The sequence below is a fragment of the Acomys russatus genome, chromosome 19, assembly GCF_903995435.1.
Source record: "Acomys russatus chromosome 19, mAcoRus1.1, whole genome shotgun sequence".
NCBI classification, from domain to species: domain Eukaryota; kingdom Metazoa; phylum Chordata; class Mammalia; order Rodentia; family Muridae; genus Acomys; species Acomys russatus.
The window spans coordinates 15,156,331-15,177,523 of NC_067155.1; the positions used below are offsets into that span (position 1 = coordinate 15,156,331).

At 53.9% G+C, this 21,193-nt stretch overlaps 2 protein-coding genes across 2 annotated transcripts; one reads left to right on the forward strand and one right to left on the reverse strand.

Annotated features, from left to right (window-relative positions):
- Window positions 1–2,774: 2,774 nt before the first annotated feature.
- Irgq (immunity related GTPase Q) lies at window positions 2,775–6,168 on the forward strand. The gene is made up of 2 exons (XM_051162569.1): window positions 2,775–3,531; window positions 4,770–6,168. The coding sequence occupies exons 1-2, from the start codon at window positions 2,963–2,965 to the stop codon at window positions 5,995–5,997; spliced, it is 1,797 nt and encodes a 598-aa protein (XP_051018526.1). The 5' UTR covers window positions 2,775–2,962; the 3' UTR covers window positions 5,998–6,168.
- A 7,112-nt stretch (window positions 6,169–13,280) lies between these two features.
- Pinlyp (phospholipase A2 inhibitor and LY6/PLAUR domain containing) lies at window positions 13,281–20,467 on the reverse strand. Its single transcript, XM_051162581.1, has 5 exons — window positions 20,211–20,467; window positions 19,138–19,254; window positions 14,050–14,202; window positions 13,802–13,945; window positions 13,281–13,582 (listed from the first exon to the last, which is right to left on the reverse strand). Exons 1-5 carry the CDS (start codon window positions 20,278–20,280, stop codon window positions 13,428–13,430), a joined length of 639 nt encoding a protein of 212 aa, XP_051018538.1. The 5' UTR covers window positions 20,281–20,467; the 3' UTR covers window positions 13,281–13,427.
- Window positions 20,468–21,193: the final 726 nt, after the last annotated feature.

Here is a 21,193-nt window from a genome sequence, read left to right on the forward strand (position 1 = left end):
CCCCAGTGAGGGGCTGGGCTGTGGCTCAGTGGTAGAGCCCCTGCCTAGAATCCCCCAGTGAGGGGCTGGGGGTGTGGCTCAGTGGTAGAGCACCTGCCTACCATACACAAGTCCCTGATTTTGGTTCCTGTTTTTTGTACATATATTTATTCTATTTTATCTATGTATATGTATTGTACCATATGCATGCCTGGTGCCCGAAGAGGTCAGAAGTCAGCATTGGTTCTCCTGGAACTAGTTATGTGTGATATGAGCCACTATTCAGGTGTTAAGAACCAAACCCAAGGCTAGAGAGATGGCTCCGTGGTTGAGAGCCCTAGCTTTTCTTCAGAGGTCCTGAATTCAATTTCCAGCAACCACATGGTTACTCACAACCATCCATAATGGAATCTGATGCCCTTTTCTGGTGTTGATGAGAACAGAGCACTCACAAACAGGTGGTGCACACCTATAATCCCGGCAGAGGCAGAGGCAGGCAGATAGCTATGAGTTCAAGGCCAGCCTGGTCTACAAAGGAAGTCCAGGACAGGCAAGATAACATAGAGAAACACTGTCTCAAAAATTGAAAGAGAAAGAAAGAAAAAGAACCAAACACAAGACCTCTGCAAAAGCAACAAGTACTCTTAACTCCTGAGAGATCGCTCCAGCTCCCTGCTTTTTTGTTCTGAGCCCCACAAAATAAGTGTTGGGGTTTGTTTGTTTTTCTCAAGACAAGAGTTCTCTGTGTAACAGCCCTGGCTGTCATAGAACTCACTCTGTAGACTAGGCTGGCTTCGAACTCACAAAGATCCTCCTGCCTCTGCCTCCCACATGCTGGAATTAAAGGTGTGCTACCACCACCGCCCAGCTCTTGCACCCGTTTGAGACGGGAAATTGAAGCGCAGTCATATTGAAAGTCTAGGAGGGCTGGAGAGATGGCTCAGAGGTTAAGAGCACTGGCTGTTCTTCCAAAGGTCCTGAGTTCAATTCCCAGCAACCACATGGTGGCTCACAACTATCTATAATGAGATCTGATGCCCTCTTCTGGCATGCAGGTACACATGGGGGCAGAGTACTGTATAAATAAATAAATTTAAAAAAAAAAAAAAAAAAAAAGAAAGTCTAGGAAACATTTAAGACAGGAACCTCGGGGACTCATTCCAAGTCACAGGGTCATACTCCACATCCCAAGCCTCGCCTGGAAGCTCCTTGGCTTTCTCTGAATGGCACCCTACTTCTGCTTGTGTGCCCAGAGCAGAGATCATCGCTGGCATGTAGCCAGGATCACTGCAGGCGCTTCCGGCAGGGAGGGGCGGTGACATAATGGGACGGAGCTCAAAAAGAAGTGGTTGCCTCCTGCATCTGGCATCTGGACTCCACCCCTTGGGGGGAGCTTGCCGCTCTAAGGTCTCCCCCAGAGTAATATTCTAGTCAAGCCAAGAGTGGGGTGAGGCTACCCGAGTGTCACCAGTCATAGATGGCCCTTTAATTTTATTTATTTATTTATTTTTGCCACCCATGACACCCACTGAGCTCTGATGACAGGCTCACTAGCAGAGCTTCAGCCGTCTCCTACGGGAGAGACCCTTCCGTTTGTGGCGCCTCCATCTTCAAATCCCGGTGACCTCATCTTCACGAAACCGAATCCCCGCGAGGGCGGAAACCTTGCTCTTTCACACCAGCCTCATGCTGGTTTCTCGCGTGTCAGTCCTGACCTCCAGATAAGCCGTGGTGCTCACACTTTAGGCCGCCTCTTCCCAAGAGGTGGCCCTCTCTAACCTGTCATCCCTGTTTCACCCAGAGCCACCGTCGCCCACGCTCACTACTAGCTCATTTCTGGGTCCCGCTGCTGCCACGCACTGCTCCCAGCTCGCAAGGGTCACCCGGGCCTCTTGGCTTTCTTCCTGGTTGCAAGAAGGCTGTCCCTTCGCTGTGCCTGACAGTCGATCGCCACGGCGCTGCCACCGGAGGGAAAGCAGGGCAGAGTTTCCCCCATTCTCCGGACCCTGTGCCGCCCCCCGCCCCAGTGTCCCCGAGGCAGGTTCAAGGTTGCAGGATGGCACTAGTACAGCCAGGCCAGCCAGGACCTCCGAAGAGCCAGTGGAGAGGTCCTTTTCTGTACTGGGGATGCGTGATGATGACGTTGGTTGTGTGCTCCGTACAATGCTAGGCTCACTGTGCGGGTGCACCGCTTCCGGTCCCCTTCTGCCGTACAAGTCTTAATTTACTGCGCAGGCGTATTGGTTGCGGGTCCAGGTAGGGCGCCACCGTAAAGCTTTCTGCGCACGCGCGTGGGCTTTATTGTTCCTATGCCCAAACAGCCCTAGCTAGGAAGACCCGAGCGCTGCCAAGAACTTTTGAGTCTCTGCTGCAGCGCTCTTGGACACACCCTGTCTTGGAAGGAATGACGTCACCACAGAGCCACCCGAAGGCGTCCGGCTGTCTCTAAATCCGGACACTCCTGCCCTATCGGCCTCCGTCAGCTGATCTTCAGGGGCGGGGCCTCTGTGTGGCTGACCCACCCACCCCCCCTCCACGGCAGAGCTCTCTCTGCTGTCCAGGCGTGTCACCTCATTGCTAGGTTGGTGATTTGGAACGGGGACGGGGGAGGGGCATCCTCGAGTCCCTCGAGAGATTTGGCAGCCAGATTTCTGAGATTTTCCAAATAGAGAAATGCTTTCGTGTGGAGAATGGACAGACACTTGGTTCTCGAGGGGAACAGGCCCTGGGCGTTGGGTTTCTAGGTCCTACCGGGTGACAGTGGAGAATGGAAGCGGTGGAGGATTGATGCTCGGAGCTACAGCGAGGCAGGCAGGAAAGGAAGAGTGGTACGGGTGTGTCGGTGCACACTTTTGATCTTAGCAGTCTGGGAGCCAGAGGCGAGAGGATCTCTGAGTTCAGGCCTGCCCAGCCAGGAGTACACAGCGAGATGCTGTCTTCAAGGAGCAAACAGACCCAGAAAGCCTTACGTGCTCCCTGACCGATGTCTTTCCCCGCCTCTTACTTTCCAGCAATGTCTCTGCCGCGGGGTGACGTGACTGCCTTGTTCCTGGGGCCTCCAGGCTCGGGAAAATCCGCGCTGATCGCCGCATTATGCGACAAGAATGTGGACATGGTAGACATCCCTGAAGGACGACGGGACTCTGGGGTCCCCAGCCTGAGAGCTGCGGCTCCAGGCCTTTTCCTGGGTGAGCTCAGCTGCCCACCTGCAGCTCCTGGCCCATGGGCGGCGGAGGCCAACTTGCTAGTTTTGGTGCTACCAGGATCTGAGGGGACCGAGGAGCCCTTAACCCCAGCTCTGGGAGAAGCAGCGAGGGCCGCCCTGGCCAGAGGGACCCCGCTGCTGGCTGTACGGAAGTTGCGTCCTGGAGATTCCCAGAATGCATCTCAGGCCCGGGATGAGACTGCTGCGTTGCTGGACAGTGCTGGGTTAGGAGCTGCAACTCTCTTTGTGTTGCCGGAGGACTGCGGCGGCACCAGCAGCAGCGACTGCTGTGAGGAGCTAGAGCGCCTGCAGGCGGCGCTGCGGACGCAGGCGGAGGCGCTGCAGAGGTGAGGGGACCTGTTGGGGATGGGTAGGGTGGCCTAGAACCAACTCAGCTAGCGTGGTCTTGGGGGTTCTTGAGCCCCGTTCCTAGAAAGTTAGAGGGCACAGATCTTGAGATCAGAGAGCCTCAGCCACAAGCCATCTTTTTTTTTTTTTTTTTTTTTTTTTGTCATTTAAAGCCTGTACTCGCTAAGAGTGAACTGGAGGGTCGCTTCAAAGGGCCTATCTTGAGCAAACTGTCTGACATCACAAGGCCCCTCTCTGGTGGGACTTTGAGACGAGGCCCAGACATATGCAAATACTGTTGAGAGACAAAAAACTGGACTCCATCTCCCTGTGACATCCGTAGTCCATCACCCCCACCCCCACCCCGGGATTTTACCGGAAGTCTTTTGTGGAGCACTCACGTTCTCAAGCGACTCCTCCTAACACCCCCAGCACCGCACCAAACCCTCAAAGAGCTTTATTTCTGGTAGATCATCCTGGTCTTCCATTTCTCCAATTTTCTCTCACGTCAGTGCTGCCTACTGGCTTCTCCTAAGTCCACCCCCTTCCCAGCTGCCCAGTTGCCTTTTTTTTTTTTTTCTTCTTCTTCTTCTTCTTCTTCTTCTTCTTCTTCTTCTTCTTCTTTTCTTTTCTTCTTCTTCTTCTTCTTCTTCTTCTGGTTTTTCTAGACAGGGTTTCTCTATGTAGCCTTGGCTCTCCTAGACTCACTTTGTAGACCAGGCTGGCCTCGAACTCTCAGCTATCCGCCTGCCTCTGCCTCCCAAATACTGGGATTAAGGGCGTGCTCCATGGCGCCCGCCCCGCCTGGTTTGTATTGCTTTAGTTCCCTACTAAACTTCCTGGGATTCAGAAAGCCATGTCCTTGCTCACCCAGGCCAGCTTTTCCTGCTTTTAAAGGTCTACTGCCGTACCCGGGCCTGGTGGCGCACGCCTTTAATCCCAGCACTCGGGAGACAGAGGCAGGCGGATTGCTGTGAGTTCAAGTCCAGGGCTACACAGAAACCCTGTCTCAAAAACAAAAACCAAAAGCACAAAAAGAGAAAGAAAGAACGAAGAAAACGAAAAAGAAAGAGAAGAAAAGAAGAAGAAAGAATAAAAGAAGAAAAGACAAGAAGAAAGAAAAAAAAGAGAAAGAAAGAAAGAAAGAAAGAAAGAAAGAAAGAAAGAAAGAAAGAAAGAAAGAAAATCTCTACTACCTTTGACCGTTTCCCAACCTTTCTCCCCACAACTTCCGCAGGCTCCTGCCTCCTGCCCAGGATGGCTTCGAGGTGCTGGGCGCAGCAGAGCTGGAAGCTGTGCGTGAGGCCTTCGAGACTGGTGGCCTGGAGGCGGCGCTGTCATGGGTGCGCGCTGGCCTGGAGCGCCTGGGCAGCGCACGACTGGACCTGGCTGTGGCCGGAGCCGCCAACGTAGGCCTTGTGCTGGATATGCTGCTGGGATTGGATCCTGGCGACCCCGGTGCTGCGCCTGCCTCGATGCCCACTGAGCCCACCCCTTATCCGGCTCCAGAGCGCCCCAACGTAGTGCTCTGGACTGTTCCCCTGAGCCCCACGGCCACATCCCCTGCCGCCACCCCTCACCCGACTCACTACGATGCCCTGATCCTCGTCACCCCTGGGGCTCCCACCGAGAAGGACTGGGCCCAGGTTCGCTTATTGGTGTCACCAGAAGCTCCACTCGTCGGTGTGCGCACGGACGGCCAGGGTGAGGATCCACCCGAGGCTCTGGAAGAAGAAAAGACCAAGAGTGCTAGCGACGGGAGCTCTGGGGATGCAGGCAGAGAAGGAAAGGAGAAACCTAGAGTCGAGGACTCGGGGGACACGGACGCACGGAGCCCGGTGGACGAGCCATGGGAGGTGCTGGAGGAGGCGCTTCCGCCTGTGTTCCCGCTGAGGCCGGACAGCTTCCCGGGGCTGAGCACCTGGCTGCAGCGCGCCCTGCCCACCGCTCAGGCCGGGGCGCTGCTGCTGGCGTTGCCACCCGCATGTCCCCGCGCGGCGAGGAGGAAAGTGGCAGCTCTGCGGGCAGGAGCGTGGAGGCCGGCCCTGCTAGCCAGCCTGGCGGCCGCTGCCGCCCCAGTACCAGGATTAGGCTGGGCTTGCGATGTGGCGCTCCTCCGGGGACAGCTGGCTGAGTGGCGGCGCGCGCTAGGCCTGGAACCCGCGGCCGTGGCACGACGGGAGCGCGCCCTGGGCCTGGCTCCCGGGGTATTGGCCGTGCGCACGCGCTTCCCGGGCCCGGTGACTCGAGCCGAGGTGGAGGCCAGGCTGGGTTCTTGGGCAGGCGAGGGTACCGCCGGAGGCGCGGCGCTAGGCGCGCTTTCCTTCCTATGGCCCGCGGGTGGCGCTGCGGCGGCAACAGGTGGCCTGGGTTACCGTGCAGCCCACGGTGTACTGCTGCAAGCCCTGGATGAGATGCTGGCTGATGCTGAGGCGGTGCTGGGCCCCCCAGAGCCCAACCAATGAGGGGTGTGGTGGGGGGCTAAGGAGGTGTCTGGTGACTTGGTTGCTGGCCCCACAGCCTCTGGGATTGAGGGGTGAAGAGTGGTACCCAAACCCAGGGATTTGAAGGAGACTGACTTCTCATTGAAATCTGCGACTCACGGTCACCTGATTTCCTGGGTTCTGACGCCAGAAGTATGTTGTTCGGATGCAAATGTAATAAAGGGAGTTTGGGGGCCTGGACTCCTAGAAATGGGAGCCCCGTGGCCTCCAGCTGGTCCTGGATCTAGAAGCCTTGATTCCTGCCTGACTGTTAGCGGACCTACGGCTGCGGAGCCGGTGCTGGCTGCAAGGAGTTGGAGCTCTTGGAGTGCTAGGTACCAGAGGGAAGCAAGATGTATGCTGGCAAAGGAAAAAAAAAAAAAAAAAAAAAAAAAAAAAAAAAAAAGAACAGGTCTGTGGGAGCCATGGGTCTTAAGTGTCCGAATCCTAAGGCGGCTCTGGACATTGTCAATTCTCTGGTGATGGGGAGTCAGTCCTGTGGAGATCAGGGACCTGCTGGAGACCCTCTGGTCTCTTGGAGTGTGGAGGATTGTCCACCGTTTGCCCTCCAAGGCTTTGGTGTGGAGAACACTGTCCCACAAAATTGAAGGGATGGGACAGGAGGTCTGGGCAAGGTAGTCTAGGGTGGGGTCTTTAGGGTGTGGAAGAATAGAGCCGCTGGTGTACTGGGATCCTGGCCATAGCTTTTGCTCTATTTCCTGGGATGAGGTGTGACCACCCCCACTTTATAGGTGCTGGGTGACTCAGGGTCTCCGGTGTGTGTGCTCCTCTTCTACTTTAGCTATAACTGGTTTCTTCTGTCGCAGTGACCTTAACCCCTGGGCCTCAGGAGTCCTGCTGTAGCAGCCTGGCTTTCCACGTGGCCTCCAGTCTCCCCCAGCCTGCAGCTGGTCTATACAGGACACAGCTGTGGACAGGGCCTCCCACAGGAGAGCCAGGCAGGCCTTTGATGCCGTGGGAAGGTTCCAGGAGGGAGGCAAAGGCTTAGAAGCCAGGGTGCCCTCAGCTTGGTGTAGGTGGGACGTGCCATGCGTGGTGCTTCGGTGTCATAAGTGGAAAAGGAAGGCCTGGTAGATGTCACCAGCTGGCTCAGAGACACAGGCCAGGGGCTCATCAACACAGCAGGGTAGTGTGTGGCTGGCCGCTGCCTCTTTCTTGCCCCAGCCGGTCTCCAGCAGGCCTGGTTTGTTTTTTTGAGGCTTACTGAGGTCCTGCCTCAGAACTGTTGTTTTTTTCTGTGCAATGCTCTGCCTCCCCATCAATTTTTTTTTTTTATACTGTGTCTTCATCTATCAGGTCTCCCTGAAATGGCCCCTCTGGTCATCCCAAGTAGGTAGTGCTGATTTGGGCCACCTGATCCTCCATGTGGCAAATATTACAGTCAATAATGGCCTCATTCATTCATTCATTCATTCACTCATTCACTTGCTTATTGGCTCTTGCCCCTTGCCTGTCTTTTTTTCCTTAGGTACACCCTAGTGCCCAGAGCAGTGCCTGATGCACTGTAGCTGCCTTGTATTTATTGTTTCAGTTTATTGACTATTGGCATGTGGCCTGGAATTCGGATTGTAACTATCTTGTTACAAAAAGGGACAAACTAGGGGAAAAAGAAGTGAGCACCGGCTCGGAGAGTAGATGGCAGCAGGCACAGCCTGGCCACTGTCACCACCTGAATGAGTGCTCTATATGTCCATCTGGTCGATAAAAGGACCAGATGGACCGTAAGAGCTGAGGGCTAATAATCAGAGAGCTGCATAGTTTGGTGGGTCTTTATCCCCATCCAACCTTGAACTCTCACCAAGGACACCATTTGCCCCCGTGGAAGTTGAGGCGCCTGGTGTGGACCACCACACCAGCATGACTGTGACCCCAGGTCTTGAAAGGTGGGGGCTGGAGAATTAGAAGTTTGAGGCCGTCTTCAATGACAGAGGGTGGCAAGCCCACCTGAGCTACATGGCCGCTCTTCACTGCCTAGACTGGCCTTGAACTCCATGCAGTCTGGCCGTTGTCTCTCCTCATTCCTTGTCCCCACTCATCACCCACCAGCCTGACACCAGGCCCTCGATGCTTGAGCTGGCCAGCTTTGGCCCTGCCTTGACCTCCCCAGGGCTGGGGTTACAGTTATAGATAGACCACAGCGTCTGGCTCCCGTCGCAAGGCTCTCCGTGAGACCTGCCCGGCATTCCTCTCGCTCGGCCATCAGAACCGATGTGTCGCTCTCACCTGAGCACACCTCAGCTCGCACGAGACGCCTGATTGGAAATACTTGAATTCAGAAGTGGGGAACCCAGTTCACAAACCCATGTTGCCTCAAGTACGTTTCATAGGTTTCCCCCATTACTGGGCTCTCAACCCAGTGAGGGCCTCGCATATTCAAGGCGAACACTGTATGCTTGAACCATGTCCCTAGCCCTTCACTGGGGGTGGCGGTGCGGGGCTCAGGGAAGGTGTCCTACTGCTGAGCCACACCCCCAGCCCCTCACTGGGGGATTCTAGGCAAGTGTTCTACCTCCTAGCTGCAACCTCTCAGCCTGCTTCTTACCTTTCATTTTGAGATTAAGGGTCTCACTTAGTTGCCCCAGGCTAGCCTTGAATTTGGGATACTTCTCCCTCAGTCCCCTGCGGAGCCGGGATCACAAGCCAGCACCACCTCCTGGCTCCGTAGTCCTCCCAGACCCGCTATGTGTCGATGAGTCTAATACAGATGAGGTTTGAGATTGATTTTCACAGTGGCCTTAGCCACAGGTGGTTTAGTGGCCACGGCGAGTGACAGCACAGGTGTGGGGTGGCATCGGTATTGTGGGAGTTCTAGAGGCAGGAGGCAGGGGCAGAAGGTCCTACTGAGCTGGGGTAAGGGCACTGGGCAAGTCACCCAGCAGATGCCATCTTGTGAGGTATATTAGGTTTTTGTTTGTTTGTTTGTTTTTTCCTTGTTGTTGTGTCAAAATGACCTGAGAAAAGCAATTACTGAAGAAATTATTTTGGCTCATAGTTCAGGGACACAGGCCCATCATGGTGGGAAAGTTATGGCAGGCAGCCACATTTGGGAAGCAGAAAGCATCGATCGGCATCCCGTTTGCTTTTCTCCATTGTCTTTGCCCTGGGACCACAGCCTTTGGCCCAGTTCTTCAAACAGTAGGTGACATCACCTCATTTAACCGAGTCTAGGCACCCCTCCGTAGCCATGTCCAGCCAGCGAGTGTAGATCCTGTTAACGGTGCCAGCCATCACAGAGAGCAGGTCGCTGGGAATTGGCTGCGTTGCACATGTACTGTGTCTGAGCATGCGCACCAACACATGAATGTGCTCAAACACATACACCCAGCTCACTGGTACTGCAGCTCCTCCTGAGAAGCTCTGAACACAGATGTTAGTCCTCTACTTGCCTGGGCCTCCACTTACCTTGGCCTGGCGAGAGTAATATAGCCACTTGGGCCATCTGCGACTTCCTCTCAAGTGCCCTGCTATAATACCGTGGTCCTTTGCTTTCGTGTGTGTGTGTGTGTGTTTTGTTGTTGTTGTTGTTTTTGGTGTCTTGTCATAGCCTAGGCTTGCCTTGAGTTAGATATGTAGAGGGCGATGGCCTTGAACTCCTGATCCTCCTGCCTCCACCTTTTAAGTGCTGGGATCACAGGCATGTGGTACCCAATTCCAGCTCTGACTGTGTCTTGCTTTGGGGGCCCCCTGGCGTCCCTTCTCTGGGCAGCAGGCATATGCTAGATACATCAGAAAAAGCATGTTGTAGCCATTGCATGTTCTGGTCAGCTCCATAGATGTGTTCTGTGACTCCTTAGGGGACAGATGCTCATCTCCTCTTGTTTTGTTACTTGGAGATCGGGAGTCCAGGCTGTCTCAAACTCTTGAGGCCAGGTGGTCCTCCTGCCCCAACCTCTCGCATCCTGGATTACAGGCAAAGGTGGGATGCCTTTTAAACTATTGCGTGCTTTATCTATCTTTCTTTCTGTCTCTCCATCTCTGTCTCTTTCTTTCTTTTCCTGAGATAGGGTCTTACTCTATAGCTCAGACTGGACTCAAACTCATGCCTCCGCCTCTGAAGATCTGGGATCACAGGGGTGACTATGTACAGTGCCTGCATAGGGATTTTTAGGCCTTTCCAGGTTGTAAGTAAAGCTGAAAAACAAAGTGAGGTCTCTGGAAGTCTCCACATAGAAGCTCAGTCTCCCTAGTCACAGGCCACTTGCTGCCAGCAGGGTGCTCCCATGAGGCACCTCAGGTCTGGAAGAGTCTGGGCACAGGAATTCTGGGAATTGTCAGCCTTCCGTGCTGGCCTTGCAACTGTATAGTGAACCATGGCGTTGCTCTTGTCAGAAGCGCAGGGTTCTGAAAACTGCTGAAGGGACACTCCACTTGGGGGGACGTCTTACACTTCTGGCTCATGAAGGAACTGTCTGTTGGAATGGGAGACAGATCCAAGAGTCTGGTCAGCCTGTGCTGTGTTTCGGAAAGATGAATAAAAAGAGTAGAAATCCTACTGTGTGTGTCTTTTTTTAAATTTGTCGTCTTAAGCGGCCATGTGTGGGTATTGTGCTGTGGAACGTGGTTTCGCCTGCTGAGCCTTGACTTGGGTGATTCTCAAATGCTTCCACGTCCGTGATGGCGGCCACGCAGCTGAACTCTGGAGCCAGGGTGACCCACTGCGCCATAGACAAGCGCTTGGAGGTACTCTCTTAGCCCGACTGAATTTTAGCCGCTGGGACAACAGCAAACATGATGCAATCAGAGGCTTGAGAATTGACTCATGGGTTGGATTTCCTTTCCAGCTATCCTTGGGCTCCCTGGAGTCACTGCCACACTGAAAAGCCCAGGCCGAGCCAGGTGTGGTGGCGCACGCCATTCGTCCCAGCACTCAGGAGGCAGAGGCAGGTGGATCTTCTTCATGAGTTCAAGGCCAGCCTGGTCTACAAAGTGAGTCCAGGGTAGCCAAGGCTCTACGGAGAAACCCTGTCTCAACCCCTCCCCCTCCAGAAAGAAAAGCTCAGTCTAAGGGCTGGGATGTATCTTCTTAGAATGCCCCAGAGAGGGGCTGGGGGTGTGGCTCAGTGGTAGAGCCCCTGCCTAGAATCCCCCAGTGAGGGGCTGGGGTGTGGCTCAGTGGTAGAGCCCCTGCCTAGAATCCCCCAGTGAAGGGCTGGGGCGTGGCTCAGTGGTAGAGCCCCTGCCTAGAATCCCCCAGTGAGGGGCTGGGGTGTGGCTCAGTGGCAGAGCCCCTGCCTAGAATCCCCCAGTGAGGGGTTGGGGGCATAGCTCAGTGGTAGAGCCCCTGCCTAGAATCCCCCAGGGAGGGGCTGGGGGTGTGGCTCAGTGGTAGAGCCCCTGCCTAGAATCCCCCAGTGAGGGGTTGGTATCACCCCTGCCTAGAATCCCCCAGTGAGGGGCTGAGGGCGTGGCTCAGTGGTAGAGCCTACCTAACATATTCGAGGCCCTAGGTCTATGCCCAGTACTGACACAAAATTAATCAAAGCTTCTGGTATGTATCCTGGACTTTAAATTCATCATTCTCCTGCCTCAGCTTCCCAAGCATTGGCTTTACAAGTGCACTGTAGAAAGGGATTACTCTGAGCTGGCCAGTGGTGGCACAGGCCTCTCAGCACTCAGGGAAGCAGAGGCAGGCAGGTCACTGTGAGTTCAAACTCACTCAGATCAGAGTGAGCTCCAGGACAGGCAAGGCTACACAGACAAATCCTGTTTGGGGGTGTGGAGCTCTGTTACATTTGAGCTGTAATGATCTTCAAATTAACACACACAAACACACACACACACAGACACACACACACACAGACACACACACACTCGCACCTTAAGACTCATCTTCCTGAAAACAAGCGTGAGAATGCTAGTTAGTGCCCGTTTTGCAGTTGCCAAGGAGACAAAACGAGAAGCAGGCTCTCAGCGGCCGCGGTGATCACTCTCGCTGCTTCTGAAGTCGCCCAGCTCTCCTCAGCCTTCTGACTGGGGAAGGAGTGTTCTTTTGGTTAGGTGTGGCCGTGTGACCAGCTCCACGTACGGAGCTGAGACTGTGGTCAAGTCACTTCAGTGTTTTCTCATATAGGTGAGCCAGCCCTAGGCACTAATCTTTGGCAAAGGAATTGGCTGATCCGTAGCTGGAAAGGGCAGAAACCCGCTTTGGATTATGCTGAACTTGTAGAGTGAAGGAAAGCACCAGCGTTTTGTGGACAGGTGCTTACTCAGCAAGTACACAGCCCTCCCTCCCACTGAAACTCCCTTGTGGATGTTGGCTTTGACCCCGGGAGTGCTAGCTACCAGGATTACCTCAGCAACAACAGAAACCCTACGTGCACTTGACTTTCATGCTATGCCAGCCAGGGGAATCCAAGAAGGAGCCAGTCAGTTCTAGATCCAGAGCCATCCCAGGCAACCTCCACGCCCCTAGAAACAAGAAGGGCCTGTTGTCTTAAATCTTAGTTTGGGGATGCTTTGTTACGTGGCATTATTGCAGCACTAGCTGACTCATACACCTTTCTTGCTTACAGCTACTGAGATTAGGAGGTTATTACTGCAGCATGACCTAGCCTGCCCCCGTTGGTGCCAGCGTTATAGCACCTGCCAACTAATGGCCACGCTGTAAGTGGCAGCTGCCACAATGATTAGTGTTTACTGAGGCGTACTGTCTGCCTAAGGTGGCACCCACTGCTGTACGTGCTTTCTGCGTAGCATTTTTCACTGTACAACCAACGACTCTGAGGATCTGGCTGTTGATAAGCCATACGCTGCGGAACATGACATGGAAACTTTGGAGTGTGTCACAGACCAGGGTTCAAAGCAGGATTCACAACCATCCTAGTTATTTGACTCAAGGCAAATGCCATCCACAGCTGGCCTCAGTTTTTCTACCTGTAAAGTGGGATAACCTAGGACCTCTCTCTCTCTCTCTCTCTCTCTCTCTCTCTCTCTCTCTCTCTCTCTCTCTCTCTCTCATTGTATGTCCCTGGTTGTCCTGGACTCACTTTGTAGACCAGGCTGGCCTCAAACTCACAGAGATCCACCCGCCTCTGCCTCCCGAGTGTGCACCACAACACCCGGCTTTATTTTTATTTTCTTTTTTTCTGTATGTTTGCTTCTGAGACAGGATCTGGCTGTGCAGCCTGAGTGTAGGCCGGGTTCTGAACTCATGGTCCTCTGACCTCAGCCTCAGCCACCACATAGGGACCCGCTCCTCTCTGAATTGGGGACAAGGGGTTAGGAAAAAACAAAAACACCAAGACCTATACTGTGGTACAGCCCACCTTCCCAAGATGCCTCAGGGCATAATGAATGAGGTTTGCTCTTTTTATCTGTTTTAATTTACAGGCACGTGGAGAGCTACAGGCTGAGAACAGACAGGCACCTCAAGTCACGCCCTCCTCAATTCTTCACTCACCCCTGCCAGGGGGGTACGGGGCTGGAAGGCAGTCGGCCCGGCGCAGGAAGTACACATAGTAGGCTGAAGGGACCTCAGCTCCTACCTTGGTGTGGCAGGCGGTCTCCGTAGCACAGCCCCTCGTGGCAAATTTCGTATTAATAATACCTATGACGACATTTCAGAAGGGAGTCAACGCAGAAGTCTAACGCGCACATCCACGCACAAGCGCATGCGCGCACCCACCCACCCACCTGCCCCCTGCCCCCGCCCCCCCCATCATTTCATCATCCTGGTCTCGGGAACTTACTCATCACCTGGAATGGGGAGTGTGGGGGCTCTATTTCTGAGACACCCCCTCCCCATCAAAGTCTATATGTCGCTCACCAGCCTGCACGTTGCCAGCGAAATAGATGCAATGTGTTTCCGGGCCCACGCACCGGGCTGCCTCGGTTCCTGGGCACGTCTCCTGGAAGGGCACAATGCAGGAGGGACACATCAGGCCGTTCTCGGTTCGATTGTTCTGGGGAGCTGCGAATAAAGATAGAGAATAAAGCAGGTTGGGAGACTTGAAGGAAATGGAGGCCCGAAGCCACCAAGGGCATTGCCAGATGTCACAGGATAGGCACACTTACGGGGCACAGGGCCACTGTTGCAACCGTCACTTTGACAGCAGTGGGCGTTGGACACCATGTAGTCATTGGGACTCATGGTAGTGGATACGAAGCCGGAGTAACAGTCTTTAAACTTCGTGCACGCCTTGAAGGTGGTCACTGACTTCCGGCCCTCTGCAGGGTGGAAACAGGAGCGGAGGGCAGGTGGTGCTGTCAATCGTTGTCCGCCTCCCCCATTTGTCACCATCTCATCGCTCCCTAACAGAGTCTCCGTGCCTCCCGTCCCCCCCTCCCCCCCAGACACTGGGGCTGGAGAGCTGCCTTGTTGGTTAAGCGCACTGGCTGCTCTTCTAGAGGAACCAAGTTTGGTTCCCAGCACCTACACCTGGCAGCTTACAACCGTCTACAATTGCAGTTCCAGGGAACTGTCACCCCCTTTCGGCTTCTTAGGCATCTGCACTCATGTGCACATACAGACACATAGATATATATACACGTAAATTAAAATAAAACTTTTTGAGACACGGTCTCATTATGTAGCTCTGGCCATCCTGAAACTCACTACTACGAACACCAGGCTGGCCTTGAACTCACAGAAATCCGTGTGCCTCTGCCTCCCTAGTGCTGGGATTGAAGGTGTGTGATGCTAAAAAAAAAAAAAAAAAGTAAAAAATGTAAAGTGTATGCATGACTTTAGGCCTGGAAGGACGCTGCAGCCTCCTGGTCAGCACCATGAGCTCCATGGGCACAGGGACCTGTCGGGCAGCCTGTTCTTTCCTGATGGAAGAGTTTTCACACATCGAGTATGCCATGAGGCTGGGGGAACAGTGAGCAAGTGGGATGAGCTGTAAAAGACAGCGTTGTCTTTGAGGCAGGAAAACTAGTCATCCCTGGAGTTTAGGACCCCTTTCTCACGTTGATTGGCAGCTTGGAACAGCGGCAACGGGCCCGTTGGCAATGCTCGTCGGTTCGCAGAAATAGCAAGAGAAGGCGCGTTCGATTTGAGATCTAACTTTGCCTATAACATTCCTCCAAAGCATCTTGCTGTCGAGTACACGCTCACACACGCCATGGTGCCATTGGGTCTCTGAACTACAGCCCCACGTGACCGGCCCATCCAGCATTTCATTATTGTGGTTGTGACATTGGCAAAGCCAGGCAAACGGCAGACACAGAAATAGAAGGGCTTCAGGTGAAATAAATGACTTGCTGTGATGGAGTCCAAGAAGTTGCAAAAATAGTTTACAGAGTGCGTGATGGGGTTAAGGATGGGGCTTTTGAACACGAACTCAGCTGGATCGGTGGATGGACTAAAGAAAATTGTGAAATTCTAAAAGATATGGGGGGGGGGACGGGGGAGGAGGACAGGAGGCCCGCAGAGAAAAGAAAAACTGTGCACGGGAGCGTTTCTGGGACAAGCTGCAGACCTAAGTCAGGCCAGGTTCCTGGGAGGACATGAGGGGGACTCTAGCAGAGACTCTTAGTAGCAGGGACCATAGACACTGAAGAGGACGCCATCTAAGTGGACATGTCAAACAGAGGGAGGGGAACACTGACCCACCAGACAGAGTAGAGATTAAGAGAAAGCCTAACCAATGCCTGGCCCAACCCAAGACCCACCCAAGGAGAGAGAGCCAACTCCTGATGCTATTAACGATACTCTGTTATGCTTGCTGACCGGAACCTAACAGAATTGCCCTCTGAGGGGCTCCACCCAGTAGTGCTTTGAAACAGACGCTGAGATTCACAGCCAAACATTGGGTGATGTGTGGGGACTCTTGTGGAAAAGTGGCGGGGGGGGGGCAGGAAAAAAAGGACCTGGAGGAGACAGGGGTTCCACAAGAAGACCAACAGAGCCAACTAACCAGGTCCCAGAAGGGCTTGCTGACACTGAAGCATCACCCAAGGACCATGCACGGACTGGACCCAGGCCCCCTACACAGACGTAGCTGATGAGCAGCTCAGGCTTCATGTGGGTCCCCTAGTAAGGGGAGCAGGGGCTGCCTCCGACATGGATGCTGTTGCCAGCTTTTTGATCACCTCCCCCTGGTGGGACGGCCTTGCCAGGCCACAGCGGAAGAGGCTGTTGCATCAATCCTGAATCAACATGAAGAGGTGGAGTGGATTGGAAGTGGGGCTCCTCTTTTTCTGAGGAATAGGGGAAGGGGGGAAGAGGAAGGGTGGGTGGGACTGGGAGGTGAGGAGGGATGGGGATGACCAGGATGTAAAGTTAATTCATCCATTCACTCATTAAAAATTCTAAAAGATATAAAAGAGGGAGGCAGAGAAACAGGCTGAGGAATCTTTGAAGGGACCAGAGGGTGACAATGTTTAACATTTTCTTCTACACCATCTGCTCTGTTTTACATTCCTGTGACAGTCCCCTGTGACTAGCACCAGGGACTGTACATACCCGCCAGCCAATTTTCATTAAATTTTTTGCCTTATTAAAAAAATGAGCCAGGCAATAGTGGCACAGACCTCTAATAATCCCAGTACTCAGGAGGCAGAGGCAGGCGGATCTTTGAGTTCAAGGCCAGCCTGGTTTACATAGTGAGTTCCAGGACAGCCTGGGCTACACAGAGAAACCCTATCTTGAAAAACCGAAGGAAAGAAAGAAAGAAACAAAGAGTACCTACGTATGGGCACACATGCCCCGGTAAAATAAAGTGTACATATGTGCATACCTGCCCCAGTGAGTGTGTTAAGAGGCCAGCTCCCAGGCCGGGTGTGGTGGTGCACGCCTTTAATCTCAGCACTTGGGAGGCAGAGGCAGGCGGATCGCTGTGAGTTCGAGGCCAGCCTGGTCTACAAAGTGAGTCCAGGACAGCCAGGCTACACAGAGAAACTCTGTCTCGGAAAACCAAAAAAAAAAAAAAAAAAAAGATGCCAGCTCCCAGGAGTCAGTTCTTTTTCCATCACTTTATAAACTCAGGTCTCCACACCTGGGTCTCCACCTGCTGGGTCTCTATCTCGCTGGCCCCCTAGCGTCTCAGAATACTGGCGGCTTGTAGGTAGCCCCCCTGCTTGTCTGACCTGGTCCCTTCCCAAGCCACCTCAGGCCACCCAGCGTCTATGTGAGGTGGTCTCTTCCTACCTTCAAGGCATTGCCTTATTGTCCCTCTCGATAAAACCCTTCTGGTTTACAGCACTCAAATCTTTCTCTAAAGTCATTCACCTGACAAAACTGCTGGCCTGGCAGGGCGGAGTCGGCCTTCATTCCCACCTTCCTTTCACACCTGCCTTCTGAATAGGCTTTTATTGTCCTGCCCTTAAAGATGCCCTGGGGCTGGAGAGATGGCTCAGTGGGTAAGAATACTGACCATTCTCCCAGAAGGCCAGGGTTCAGTTAGCAGCACCCACATGACGGCTCTGTCTGTAACTCCAGTTTCAGGGGATCTGATGCCCCACAGCAACGCACATAAAATGAAATAAATTATCTTTTCTTTTAAAGGTGACCTTCAGGACTGTTGATATGACTCAGTAGAAAAAGGCGCTTGTACCCAAGCCCCACAGTCTTCTGAGTTCGGTCTCTGAGACCCACACGGTGGAGGAGAAAATTGATTCCACAAGTTGTTCTCGGACCCACACACACACACACATACATGCACACACACACATATATACATGTGCACAAACGGGCACGCACACACACATGTACACACATGCACACACGCACACGCACATATATGTGTGCACGCACAGGCACACACATGCACACACATACATGTGCACACGGGCACGCACACACGCGCGTGCACACACACACACACACACACACACACACTTAATGTTTAAAAAAAAGACACGGCCCTCATTTTTTAGAGCCTGCTGTCCCTCTCCTGGCTGGGAATCAGCCCTCCTGTAGTTAATGCTCTATCTTCCCACTGAGACTAAACACCTGCCCCTCGCTTCTCTGTTTCCTCCTCATCTCTGAGGTCTGGGGTGCTCTCTTGGATTTAGGCCAGGCTCTCCTCACCCCCCTCCCCTTTCTTCAGCCTCCCCTCCACCTCTCCCTTTCCCCTTTCCCTCTCCCTCCATACCTTCCCTTCCTTCCCCGCCTCTCTCTCTCCCCCTCCTCCTCCCTCCCTCCCCTTCTCCCTCCTCCTCTCCAGTCAGGATCTGGTTGTGCAGCCCACACTGGCCTCAGACTTGTGACCATCCCCCTGCCCATCACTGCGTCCCAACGTCTCTGCTTTCTCCAGACTCGTCTGCTTCATCCCTCAGCTCTATGGTCCCTCTCCCAACAGGTAGCTCCCTTTCTGTTTCCCCCTGACCCCTCCTGTCTCTCCTGGCTTCCTCCTGACCCTCCCCTCTGCCTTTCCCTTGTGCTCGAGAGGTGAACTGCATTTCCAAATGGCTCAAGGTCAACTCGCATCGCCAGTATCTCAGAACCGCCTTTAACTATTCCAGCCTTCGCAGGCACCGCACTTACTCGCATGGCGCCCCTCCCTCCATAATTACAAATAAAATCTTTCTTTAAAAAGACACTTTTGGGGGGGGGGCCCAGGCATGGTGGCGCACGCCTTTAATCCCAGCACTCAGGAGGCAGAGGCAGGTGGATTGCTGTGAGTTCGAGGCCAGCCTGGTCTACAAAGCGAGTCCAGAACAGCCGAGGCTACACAGAGAGACCCTGTCTTGAAAAATCCCCCCCTCAAAAGACACTCTTCCCTCCCTGCTAGTTTCTGGCATCTTCTTATCTTTTCCTCGCTCCGCTCTCTACCCACCCCACCCCACCCCCATCCATTTTATTTTATGTGCTTGGGTGTTTAGCCTGTGTGTGTATGCGCACCACAGTGTGCAGTGCCAGTGAGGCCCAGAAGAGGGCGTTGGATCCCCTGGCATATTAGTTACAGACCAGTGTGAGCCACCATGTGGACTTGAACACAGGTCCAGTGCTCCTGACTGCTGCGTCCTCTCTTCATTCCCCCATCTTCCTTTGTTTAGGACAGCCTCAGTTGCAGAATCTCTGTCTAGCGCACCACAACCCTCCTCTGAGCTTCTTCCTACGTCATTGTGACCACCCCCACCCCCTACAGGGTGGGATCTTCTACCATGAAGGCGTCCCCAACCCTCTCCACCCCCTTGGCCTAAGCCACACCCTCGTACTTGTGCTGGATTCGCCCACGAGAACCACGCATGCGTCTTTGCCGGCATCGCAGGTCTTCATTTTTCCACTGCACGTGTGCCCCGAGCCCCTGCACACCTCGCAGCTTAGAGGGTACCCTGCAACAAGGAGAGCAAGGAATGGGCCGTGTGGTCATGGGGGCGGGGCGGGGGCGGGGTCCAGATCATGACGTGGGCATTGGATCTCACAGGGGACTAGGAGAGATGACTTTCGTGGGGAGGGACCCGGGTCTTGCTAGGTTTTCATGGGTGGGGCATCAAGGAACTGTCTGGAGTCCGACAGTCAAGCGGTGGCAATGCCAGCGAAGTGGCTTCCAGGGCGGGAAATGACTCTACCACAGAGCCTGTTTTACTTAATAATTACAAGGCTTGGGGACTTTGGACGCCAGGGTCCTCTGAGAAAGCTCAGAGGCAGGGAGGGGTCGCGGCAGAGGTTTCTACGGGGCTTTTTGTAAAATTTCAGGTCCAGCTGGTTTTTGGGGTGTGGAACTCGTCTCCTAGAAGGTACCACGGAAGTCTGGTAGCTCAGGCAGGGGTACCTGACTCTGAGGTCTGTGTCCTAAGTCAAAGAGGAAGACAGACGGCCAGAGGGATTCACGGGCGCCAATACCGTGGTCCTGGCAGAGGAGGAGCCAACCATCTGGGTCTCAGGGACAGTGAAGTTGGCTTGGAGTGCTGTGTCTAAGTAGGGGATTCAGATGAGGCCTTAATTTCCTTTAAATTCAGAGAGAAAGGACCTCTCTCTCTCTCTCTCTCTCTCTCTCTCTCTCTCTCTCTCTCTCTCTCTCTCTCTCTCTCTCTTAAGAATTAGTTACATTTTTAAGATTGCCTCTGATAGTCAGGCTGTCATCTGCTTTCCTAGGATTCAGATGTCATGTTTTGAGGCCCTTCCTAGGGGACAGACCATGCAGAGCCCATCAAACCTTCTCAGACCCCAGGTTTTCTCTCCTTACCCCCCTCCCCAAATCTGGTTTCTTAGGACACTCCTCTCTTGAAGACTTTGCTCAATGCCATCTGAGGCACCAGGAACAAGACCAAGTCCCTTTGTCACTTACCGAGACCCAAGAGGGTGCAGAGCAGTGTGCCAGCCAGCAGGAAAGTCCTGTGTCTCCTAGACAGCCTCATGGTGGTGTGTGAACCTGTAGTCCCAGGACGTCTGCCCTTATAGGAAGCCGGGGAAGGGCGGGTCTGCTCCCACCTTCACCCTGGGGTGAGAAATAGCTGAGGTCAGAATCCACGGCAGTCCTCCACAGCCTCCGGCTTTGGAGCCATGGAATCACAGGAAAAACTGAACCACTTGGACCCAGCACTTTCCTGCACTGGGACCCAAAGACTCTTAATTTCTAGTGTCTCCTTCCACTGGGACCCAGAAAGTTATTTATGTATCTACCCCCCTCCTCCCGCTAAGGTTGGAGTTCGTGTCACGTGATTACCTGCGGATGCAGCTCAGCTTTGGAGGCTGGCATCCCCCTCTTCTCTTTTCCCAAGGAGGCGCCCAGCGTGGGTTGGGTCCTAACCTGGGAGCGCCCAGCATGTCTAGGCGCGTCCTGCGGGGGCCGGGAGCCTTGGTCGCCTTTCCTTTCCCTTTCGTGTGTGGCTGCCTCACACTCACTCTTCTGTGTCTGAGCTCTGAACAGCTCCAACCCTGCCCAGGGTGTTGAGGGGACCGAACAGAAGACAGCCTGTCAGCGGCCGGAGAAGACGGGAGACAAATGCTCTCAGAACATTAGGAAACCAAGGCATTTGTGGAAGCATGCCAGGCTGGTCGTGCGCGCACGCGAGTAATACGTGGTGCATAGTTTGTGTGCAGGGTCTGTCTCCCTCTCTTTTGGTGGTCAGGTCAAGGTCTGAGATCTCTGTCATCTATGTATTCTCTCTCTCTCTCTCTCTCTCTCTCTCTCTCTCTCTCTCTCTCTCTCTCTCTCTCTCTGTGTGTGTGTGTGTGTGTGTGTGTGCGCGCGCGCGCGCGCGCGCGTGTCTGTCTGTCTGTCCGTCTGTCCATCTGTCCGTCTGTCTGTGTTTGGAGGGAGAAGGGGAA

Bases quoted from the DNA above. Each gene is read 5' to 3' on its own strand.
- Irgq (XM_051162569.1), top strand. From the start codon at position 2,963: ATGTCTTTCCCCGCCTCTTACTTTCCAGCAATGTCTCTGCCGCGGGGT. The intron at 3,532-4,769 runs GTGAGGGGACCT...CAACTTCCGCAG, and splicing joins CAGGCGGAGGCGCTGCAGAG to GCTCCTGCCTCCTGCCCAGG.
- Pinlyp (XM_051162581.1), bottom strand. From the start codon at position 20,280: ATGAGGCTGTCTAGGAGACACAGGACTTTCCTGCTGGCTGGCACACTG. The intron at 14,203-19,137 runs GTACGAGGGTGT...TCCACCCTGCAG, and splicing joins CGTGGGCGAATCCAGCACAA to AGGGCCGGAAGTCAGTGACC. The intron at 13,583-13,801 runs GTGAGCGACATA...ATGTCGTCATAG, and splicing joins CGCTGGCAACGTGCAGGCTG to GTATTATTAATACGAAATTT.